Source organism: Aythya marila (assembly GCF_965140915.1).
Source record: "Aythya marila genome assembly, chromosome: 8".
In the NCBI taxonomy this organism is placed as follows: Eukaryota; Metazoa; Chordata; class Aves; order Anseriformes; family Anatidae; genus Aythya; species Aythya marila.
Genome location: NC_139049.1, coordinates 23,723,048 through 23,733,588, shown reverse-complemented (window position 1 = coordinate 23,733,588; position 10,541 = coordinate 23,723,048). Strand labels below are relative to the sequence as shown.

Below are 10,541 nucleotides of genomic sequence, written 5' to 3'. Positions count from 1 at the left end.
GCAAACGAGAGGCCCCTCCTCTGAAGGGCTGTGGGCAAGCATAGGGATAGGAGCATCTGGGAACAGTGGGCCTAGATGCTTTAGATCATGAAGACATGATGAGAGAGCTCCTGGGAGAGCAGAGTAGAAGTATGAACTATCCCTGCTGAGATACAGCGAGCACAGTGGATATTGCTGGTACCCTGGGGGAAACTGCATCAGGTGTGGCTGCTGAGGCTCTCCTCTATGAAAAGCCAGTTTGGGTCCACATTCAGAAGTAACAAAATCTTCATCCCTGACACAAGAACAGTCATATGGGACCAGACCCCAAAATCTACCTTACTTGTTATTCTGCCACAGCAGCTGCTGATAGCAGAGGGTTAGAGCACAAGGACCAAGCTGAGGGCGAGCTCTGCCCTCTGGGCCATTCCCAGTGGTCAGAAAGGTGGGGACCTTGTGAGCCAGAGGGTATAGCTGGTCCATTGTGTTTGACAGGTCCAGTTGTGGCTGCCTACAGGGTCTGAGCACATTAATGTTGTTGTACTCCGTGGCAGAGTCCTGCGATTTTTAATTACACGCTGTACAAGGAGCTGTCTCCTTTGTGGGCTTAAATCTCCCGCACAGTAATTTCACAGCTGTCTCTGAAAATGACAAATACTAATTTCTTTTTTGCCGCCTCCTTTCTGTACATGATGTTATAGATAGGTAAACACTGCTGCAGAAATTGGCCTTGCCCTCTTCTGGATTGCCAGAGCACCAGGCCATTAGGCAGAGCCGGATCCTGCTATCGTGCAAACCTTCAGATGGATGTAGTGGCATTTACAATCGGTGAGGAGCAACAGCAGATTCAGCCTGGTGCTTCCTTCCCTTAAGAGGCAATTAAAATCTGAATGCACAGAGAGGTGCCTGTTTCGGAGACCTCATGAAAACCTGCAGGGGAGTGTTTCCGAGGTGACCTTTGTCTAATGATCTTGCTGGACCATAAACTTCCAGGTTTTCTCAGGCTCTCATAAATTCTCCTTGTGTGGTGGGCATGGGTTAGGAGACAGCACTGAAGGCTGCTGCTTTTTGCTCCTGTTGTGCTCAGGAATCGGGCTGTTGGCACAGGGCTGGTCTCATAGGGTCAGATGCTGTCCATGCACTTTCCTTCCACTGTTAGCCCCTGCTAAAATTCCCTATGAAACCATAGATCCCATATCCCTTCCATCTGTTTTCAGTTAAAAGCAGGCAAATTTTGCCTCTTATTTGGACATTTCTGACTTAAGCTAATTTTTGAATTCAGCATCAAATGGGAATGAGCAGCTTCTCCAGAGGAGAGTGCCTGCTGTCAGCGGAGGGTTGGGATTTTGCCTCTGAGGATAGCAGAGCTTCCTCGTTTCTGGTAAGTTTGAAGTTAGGAGCCACCAGTCTGGCAAAGCCCTCTTGGCAAAACATGAATGCTCATGAGCTATCAAAGCTCTGCAAGGCAGTGAATCTATTCTGAATTACACCAGTGGGAAATCTAGCCTTTAATTTTAGTTCTTGAATTAGCAGTTGTTTTAATCACATGAATGCAGCCTGCCAGGTTGTCAGGGCCACATATGCGGAATTCAGAACTGTTGCTTCAGTGGAGCCCTAAATATGTAACGTTTCAGCAAAGCCTTCCCCTTTTTATTGGGTTTATGGACCATTAAGCTGAAAGTGTGATGGAGAGTGATGTGACAGCCAATGGTGAGCTGGAGCAGGAGCAGCCTGCTTCATCACTGCCTTGTGCAATTAGGGAGCAGCTCACAGGTCATTTGGTATTAATTGACCCCATTAGGAGCTTGAGCACTTTATGAATGCTGTTATACAACATGATAGCAGGGGACTCAAATCAATGACCCTGGCGGTCCCTTTCCATCTGACAGCCTCTCTTGAACAGATCTGGCTTAGAGGGCTGATCCCGTTGAGCACCGTGGAGCCACACCAGTTTCAGCCACTCCAGTTTCTACCCAGCAACAGTCAGCAAACACCAAATGCCAGTTCTGCTGCACATGGGACTCTCTCTCAGATGTGCTATGTGGAGATTTTCCCCAGAAAGCCCAACCAATGGTGTACTCTTCTACCGCTTTTCTGATATGGATGAGCATGCCAAGCCATTTTGAACCTCTTATTACAGGGCCAGAGAATCCTTAGAGGAGACACTGGATCTCTGGAAGGGTTTGAAATGAGATTTGCCTGTTCTTTCTTTCCAGAAGCTTTTCTGATACCCTCCTGCCCTCTTGCCCATGTTCTAGTTTGCTGTAGCTAAGGAGGAAGCTTGGTTTTTGCCTGAATTTTTATGCTGACCTGCGAGGTGAAATGCAATATGTTGCAGCAGAAGATGCTGCTGTATTGAGTGTTCGGGCTGGAGTAGTGCCTGGAGAATAGAGAGGAGAAGTAAGTGTTCATTCCTCTTCAGAGATTTCTCCTTTGACCTTTGTTTTTCTCCATCTCTGTGCTACCTTTTTTCCCTCTCTCTCTAGAGAGCATGAAAGCAATCATTTTAAAAAGGGGCGAATGATTCATGTTCGATCAGCTCCAGCCTGCTCCGGATAGGATTCTTCTGCAGTGAGCCAGAGAAGAGCCTCCGTTGAGTTGTTGCTGGCAACATCCTGGCTGGTTACAGCCGTGTGGCCATGGAGAGCAGATGAGGGCATGAGAGCGTCTGCGCTGCCTAAGCCGAGGAAGGATGACCTATACTCTGTTCGGCACACAGCTCGCAGCTTGTCTCCTTTCCTCCGGGCACCAGCTCTGCTGTCAGACAGCGGCTGATGCTCAGTGTGGGAGCGAAGAGCTTGGCTGTGCTTGCATCGGGGTCTGGCATCAGGGAAAATTTTCATAGGGATGCCAGCAGCACCTTTGAGCGTACCTGGGATCTGATTGCTGGGGTAGCTTTACATCTAAGTTTTTTTTTCTTATTATTTTTATTTTTTTTCTTTTTTTCTGAACTCTCCAGCTCTAACACCCTGAGCACGTCCATCCCTCGGAGGTCCTGTCTCAGCACCCCCCAGTTACTCCAGCATCCCTCGGGGCGCTGTTTTCTCCTTCCATTTCCAACTCTCTCCCCCAGCCCCTCACTACCCTGCCAGCAGAGCCCCCTGCCCCCGTGCTCCTCACCCCCGGAGGCCAATTCCCGGCCGGGGGTGTCCCCCTTTTTTGTCCTCCCACCCCCGGTACCGCGGCTTTGTTCTGCGCAGCGGTCTGGGGGGGGGCTCGGGGCTGCCCCTAGCGGAGGCCGCCCGGGGGCTTCCTCTGCCGGGGAAGGGGCTGCTGAGCCTCGGGCACCCCAGGGGGCGGGAGCTGCAGCCTGGAAGTAGAAAAGGAGGACTAAAAAAGAAGGCGGGGGGAGAGGCTGCGAGCCTGCCGGGCGGCGCTGCCCGCCGCAGGGAGGAAGAGGAGGCAGGGGAGGATGCGATGCTGCGGCTGAGCCCCGCCGGAGGAGGAGGAGGAGGAGGAGGACAGCATCCTCCGAGGGGAAGGAGGGAAAAGGGGAGGAGGTGTCTGAGCTCGCCCGGAGCCTGCTGAGCCCTCCGGGGGACTCTGCTGGCACCCGAGGAAAGTTTGCCGAGGAGAGGGAAGGAGGCAAGTGAGAGCCTCGGGCACCGCAGAGCCGCCGCTGCAGGGGACACCCGAGGCACCCGCTCCCTCCGGCTCCAACCCAGGTAAGCATCCAAGCTCCCCCTGGCCCTGCTGGGGACTTTCCCGGAGCTCTGCCCGGGGAAAAGTCCGGTGTTTCTCCCCCAAAAACTGCCTGCGGCTCTGTATGAGAGGCTGTCTGGGCGCTGGGGTGGTGGGAGCTGTCTGGCTGCAGTTGCCGCTTGCTGCTCGCTGGGGTTTTTCCGTGGTGCCGTCGCACCCCTGGGAAGGAGGCTTGCTGATGGGCTTCAAATATTTCGGTGGTTCTGCCCTGGTGAGGTGGTGTGGATGGGTGACAGCTCGATCCCCCTCTCTGCAACTACGAGGGAAGCGTGGTTAGCGGTGGGTGATCCTGGTGCTGCTGGCATGGCTTTAAGGGATGCTCCTAAAATGCTGGCCGAGTCTGTCAGCACGTCCTTGGAGATCTAGGAACTCTCAGAGCTAGAAATAAAAGTCTCTGTTTGGCCCCTGAGAATACAGAGAGGGGTGAATATTCCCCTGGAAAGAATCGCTGTGTCCTCTGGATTTCCATTACTCAGGCTTGGATATGCAGCTTTTTTTCCTTTTTCTTTTTCTTTTTTTCTTTTTTCTTTTTTTTTTTTCCCTTGACACTAATGCATTTCGAGCTGAAACATTTGGAGAAAAAAACCCTAGATTCTAGCTGATAAGAAAAGAACCTGTTTGACGCAGCTCAAAGAAAACTTTCCCCTCTCTTAATGGAAAGGAGACTTGTCATTCTGGACAGGATAATTTGGCTGGAAAGAAAGTTGCTCATTTTTGAGCTGGTTAACTTGGTAAAAGTGGAAGCAGGAAGGTAAAAACTGCCCGATATCAGCAGTGGGAACAGCCCCCCACTCGTGAATTCCTGTGACTGCAGGGGTATGGAGAGGGACCCCTCTCCCCACAGCATCAGCCCGTGCTCTAGGAGATGACAGGCTTCAGGAGAGTTAAGATGCTTCTGTTGTATGTGGCCATCAGTACAAGGACGGGCTTTGTGTGGAGGATCTTATTGCTTAGAGGACGGTGTAAGGCATCCTGTGACTTTAGCTGGTTTTTGCTTCATCCTCTACTGCTCTGCTGGCTTTCTCATCCCCTTTTCCTCTGGTTTCCCAGAATTTTGGAATCCCTTCCATGTACAAGCCCCAGCACTGCTTGCACAGTTTGAGATCTCAGCCCCTGCCTCTATTTCTGACCACTCCAACTAGCTCTGTGTGATGGTTCTGGGTATGTTTCCATACAAGTAACACCAATGAGTGGGATTTGGCTCCCTGTGCTTTTCTTTCATGCCATCCAGTGTGCCTGGTGGCTTGGTCCCTCAGTCACCCCCATGTGCTTTTATTCCTCACCCAAGTGTGTATGGTACAAGTGCTTGGATTCACGTTTTTACAGCTCTGCTCTGGACTGTCATGGCTCTTGTGTTAGGACTGGCTCTTTGAACTTACAGAATCCAGGTTTGACAACCACAAATGCAACTCCAGAAGCCCAGATTTTTATTTATATATATATTTTTTCTTTTTCTTTTTTTTTTCCCACACTGCCTGCTCTGGTCTCTGACCTTTTGTGCAGGCTGCTACTGACGTGTTCCCAGACGCCCATCCCAATGGGCCTCCTAGAGCGATGGCTTCTGGCAAGCTACCCATCCCTGCTTCCACTGCAGCAGTTTATCTCCAAACTTTCCTTCTTCCCTCATCCCCTGCCAGCAGGCAGGTAGTTGCCAGTGCCTGGCCAACCCCTTGGCACAGCCCCAGAGCTCTCTGCCTGTCCTAGGCTGACCCGAGGAGGGAACACTGCCTGCGCCAGCCCAGCTGCGGGGTGAAGGGTCTCCATCCTTCTCCAGCATGTGCAACGGCCCTATTTCTGTAGATAGGATCCCCTCCCTCCTTCTGGGAAATGTTCACGAATGTCTGGGAAAAGCTGATGGTAGCAGCACCCACCCGGAGCCCTGCTGTATAATGTCATTTATCCTTCCAGAGTGGATATGTGGTTTTCTTTTACCTGCTGGAGTGAGTTGTCCTTGGGACAGGCTGCCCTGATTTGTTATCACTAACGGTGCCTGAACAAGCCTCCTTGTCCTCCCCTGTTACATCCTGGTATGGAAGGATTTTACCCCAGCTTAACCCCCTGCCCTCCTGGTGATAACCATGAGTGGTGTCAGGCAGGGAAAAAGAGCTACCAGGGTCTGTGCTGGCTGTTATCACTGCAGCCTTGAAAGCATCCAGAACCCAGCATGGTCCCCTTGGAGTAATTGCAGGTGACAGATGTGATGGGTGCCGGGTAGAAGCTCCTCTGGAAAATCTCAGAGGGAACGTGCCCTCTGGTCTCTGGCTTGCCTAGGAGCAGAGGCAGCCGGTGTGTTTGTTCATCCTGTTAGGGCTTGGCACACAATAGCTGCCTGGCTCCCCAGGAGTGGGGATTCTTGCAGGGTGGAAGCTGAGGAGGGAGCAAACTTTACAGAAAAAATCTGTGATGTGATTTAACCTGTGTGTGTTTAACCAGGAGCTGTCTTGCTGCTGTTCTAGGGCTGGTGGAAGAAGCAGAATCGGGGCTCCAGCTCACATCAGCGTGCCAAGGTTCCCAGGCAGAATAAAAGGACACTGCTGGAAAAACATCCATATTGTTAGCCCGGCTAATGTAGAAAATGCCCTTTCTCTCCTGCACATTGTCTGTTCTGAAAAAATCTTTGCCTGCAGAAAGGCTTCCCTAGACAGACATCCCCAGATGAGGAAGAATTGAATCCTTCAGTGCATCCGTGCCTGTCAGCTCCAGCTGATGTCTCACTCAACAGAAACTTCACTGGAAGTTCACTGCTGCACTTCATTCAGGTCTGAACAAAAGCCCGAGCAAAGGCAATGAGACGTGACACTGGAGAGAGCAGCAGAGAGAGCTTTGCCTCAGCTGGAGGTATGGGAAAATTTTATACCCTGGGAAGCATGTTGGAAACGGCCGGCTGATCCCACTGGCGTGTTTCAGGGTGATGGGTGAGGGATGTTAATTTAGTTGCTGCAGTGTTAATAGCACAACAGTGATTTTTGGCTCTTTCAGTAGAAATCTGCATGGTATCCGTTTTTCCCTTATGAAATATTTGACAACAGAAGCGGGAAGAAGCTAGGGAGCCAGGCAGGGGAGTACGAGAGAGCAGACTGCTGCTGTTTGCAGTCAGGCTGGGGAGAGAATTGCTCTCCTGCCTGTAAAATCAAAGGCATCACCAGCAAACTGCTGGCAATTTGGCTTCTGGCAATTTGGCTTCCCAGTGAAGTTCAGTGAACAAAAAGCCAGCTCCTATCATGTCCAATAACCTCAGCCATGGACAAGCTGCTCTGGTCGGCCAGGGCTGTGTGTCATAGGAAAGGGTAGGTCCCCACACAGGATCTCTCCCAGCTCAGTCTGCTTGTGCACAAGTTTGGATTTACACCTGCTGAGGCAGACAGGCTTCCTTGCCCCTTCTGCATGATCTCCTGTGATCACACTCAGCGTGGTGTGATGTATGAGATCCATATTGTCTGGGCCATGACTAGCGCTGTGAGACCAGCTGCCGCCCAAATGGACAACAAATACAGCTGAAGAAGCTGCGTTTTAAGGGAAGAGTGGGTGGAGAGGAGTCAAGAGAAGTAGGCAGCAGGTCCCAGGCCTGTGTGAACCTTGTCTGAGCTGATGATGTGGGTCTGTCCGCTCAGCCACACAGCTGCACTGCTCTGCTGGGGCTCAGGCTGGAGGCAGAGCCAAGGTCTAGGCCCCAGGGCATTGCTTGCTCGGATTCAGTCATGCTGCATACATCTGGATGGCTGAAGGCATTGAACGCACTGACCTCAGTGCTCCAGCCTGAGCTGTCTGCGTGTGAACAAGGCCTGGGAGATCCCAGACTTGAGAGCAGGCCTGGATTTTTGCTTAGCTGTTGGTACCAGCGGACTTGGAGGCAATGCTGGTCACCTTGGGTGGTGGCAGAAAGGTGCCTTTGGTTTGTTGCTCTAACAGCCGCATGCTGTTCTCTTCTCCAGGGATTTCAAGGTAGCAGGAGACCAGCAGCAGCCTTCTCAGCACAGAGTGTGCCCTGCGAGGACTGAAGTGACCTCTGAGACTCTCCTCAACATGTTCAGCGAAAAGAGCAGCGCCTCTTTGACCCAAAAACCCATCCAGAAGAAGACACGACCTCAGGGCCTCCCCTCCCCTGCTCTCTGCTGCGCGTGTGGACTTTGCATCATGCTGGCAGGGATCAACATCACGTTAGTGGGAGCGTTCGCGTTCGGGACCTTCCTCCCCGTGAACAACCCCCCCATCATCATCGGGCCCATCTTGCTGGTGGTGGCCTTCACCTTCTTCGGGGCCTGCTGCATCTGCAGCCGGAGGCCACCGGCTCACGGGGCCAGAAAATCCAAGCCGGGATCCAACATTGGTCTCATCAAACCCGGCAACACGGCCTTTGAAATTGAAACGAGCGAGCACACAGTGCAGGACACCACCGCCGTCCAGCTGAGCCCCACCAACTCCCCCATCTCCTCCAAGAAGTCCACGCCGGTGCACGAGAGCACGAAGACTTGCAAACTCTTCACCATGGAGGGCAACGGGCCGGTGGCCAAGTACACGACAGGAGGAGAGGCGATACAGCTCAACTTGCCCAGGGACCTGGCCGCATCCTAAACCTGGGCAGAGCTTTTACCAGCAGCCAGCCAGACGCTGCAACGGGTGAGCTGGAGTCTGAGGCTGAGGTGCTTGTGGAAAGCCAGCAGGCAGGCTTCTCTGAACCAATTTAAGGAAGAGGGATGCCACAGCAGGAAAACTCCGGATTTTTGCTGAAAGGAGCGTGCCCGTTACTTGGCTTCACAAAGAAAATTGCTAATGATGTTGCTGTGAAAGGACGAATTGAAAAGTTATTGGGGAAAAAAACAGCTTTTTGGGGAGCAGAGAGGATGAGGAGAATGAATTAATTTGTCTAGCAGAAGGTAGAAACGTGATGGCTGAAGGAGGGGCTACACAGGGTGCTGAAAAATGACAGCTCTTTTTTCCTTTTTTTTTTTTTTTTTCCTGAAGTGAAGCAATTCTTGAATGTAATGGAAGCAGGAATGCAGTAAATTACAGCATGCTGCCACTCAGTCACAAGAAGATTTCAGCATTTTAGAGCCAGGCTTTTTGGCAGTAGGGACAAAATATCTGTGTTTACTGTTGAAAAAAGCAGTGTGGAACAATCTCCCCTCCTCTGAAAATCCTTGCCCCATTTCTCCTTGAGTTGGGTGACTTTACCATCCATGATAAGAGACGATGAATCACAGGGATCACAATTAGCACTGGCATTTTCCTCTAGTTTTAGTCGTGCTGGGCTGCAGTGGTGCTGCTCAGTGCAGTGTGTATACTGGGAGGTCAGCAGGGCCAAATTCTTGGGGACAAGCTCCCGGGGTAACTGGAGGCTGGGAGAGTCTGAAAATGAAATCTTTGGGCAATGATTACATCCTGAGTGCTGCGGGGAGGCATTTTCCCTTCCATCATCTTATGGAAGGCTGGCCTGGGACACATCAGCTTGGGGCAGGGGACTAATAATTGTATGGGCTTCAGTATATCTGTGCTGGAAGGTGTTGATTATCTCTTTCCTGACGTGCTTGCTGGACCCACTGCACAGTGGGCAGTCAGTATGGAACTCCTTGCTGCAGGAAACCAGCTGCTAAGGGTGCTCCTGGGCTTGCGGAGCAATGGGATGAGTTTGCAGAAGAGAATTCCTAAAGAGCTGTTCAAGGCAAAGGCACCAGGATAAAACACAGATATTGCTTGTCCAGACTGCCCTCCCAGCCTCCAACCAAGACACTCGGAAGCTTCCTGAGCTGGAAGTGGTGCCTGTGTTTAGTAGCCCTGAATTGATTTTTTTTTTTCTTCTTTTACTTCTTGAGTGTCTGTCAGTTTTTATCATTTGTGCTCCTGCAGCATGGAGTTGTACAGCTTAATGAGAGGCCGTAAACGTCTCTGCCCTTGTTTTATTTTCAGCCTGCACCCTACTAATTCTCCTCGATACCCCAAAGCTCCCAAATTAGAAAGGCCAGCAAACAGCCCGTGCCTCCCCACACCACTCAGGTTTTCTGGGGTCTTTGTCATGTTTCTTTCTGTCATCTATTTCCTGTGGTACTTCACATCTCCTGTAGACAGAGGGAGGTAATGCTTCCCAGCTTGGCCAGCACCCCATTCAGCCCTGAGGCTTTAACCAGCAGGTATATGGAGAGGTGTGAGGGATGAAGGGGAGATGGCTGATGTGTGGGATTAAGGGATGGCACCTGGGGACACGGAGGGGATGGCCAGAAGAGCCACGCTGCTGTACAGGCCATGCACGGGGTGTCCTCGTTGTCTGGGGAGCTGATGTCCCCTTCATGGGCTTGGGGAGGATGAGGTTGAATTTCATGCCTTGATGAGAGGGAAGAAAAACTCTGGCTTGAATGCTGCAACAGTTTGCTGCCTTGAGCAGCTGCTTCTATACTGGAGACTGACTTGTGACACCAGAGTGATTTTAGCAGGGCTGCCCTGCTGGCTGGAAGGGGCAGGGGCAAGCCCAGGAGAGGGACTTGTCTCTGGAAGATGTGGGTTCACATCTATGCTACAGCCTCCAGGTCCTGGGCAAGTGGTTTAATCATACTGCTGCTCGGCTGCCTGCCTGTGCAGGAGGGAAAATAACTGCTCCCAGCTCCACAGAGCCGCTTTGAAGCTGAGCACATTGCCAAACAGCAGGGCTCGTATCAGCACACCTGAATTTGGAGGCTGCTTGAAGGTGGACAGGTCTGTCTGATCTGATCTCTTTGTGATCCCCTTTAGAGCTCATTTTCATGGGCGATCTCCGCTTCCAGCACCAGCTCCCCTTTGGCACGTGGGAACTGCTGTACTGAACAAAAGGCTCCCGTGATTTTTGCCTGCTGGTGATTGTGCTAGCAATTAAACGGAACAGGTTGCTGCTC

At 51.7% G+C, this 10,541-nt stretch overlaps 1 protein-coding gene across 1 annotated transcript; it reads left to right on the top strand.

Annotated features, from left to right (window-relative positions):
• Positions 1-7,704: 7,704 nt before the first annotated feature.
• TMEM275 (transmembrane protein 275) lies at positions 7,705-8,253 on the top strand (the record flags this gene model as incomplete). The annotated part of the gene is made up of 1 exon (XM_082765590.1): positions 7,705-8,253. The coding sequence occupies one exon, from the start codon at positions 7,705-7,707 to the stop codon at positions 8,251-8,253; it is 549 nt and encodes a 182-aa protein (XP_082621716.1).
• Positions 8,254-10,541: the final 2,288 nt, after the last annotated feature.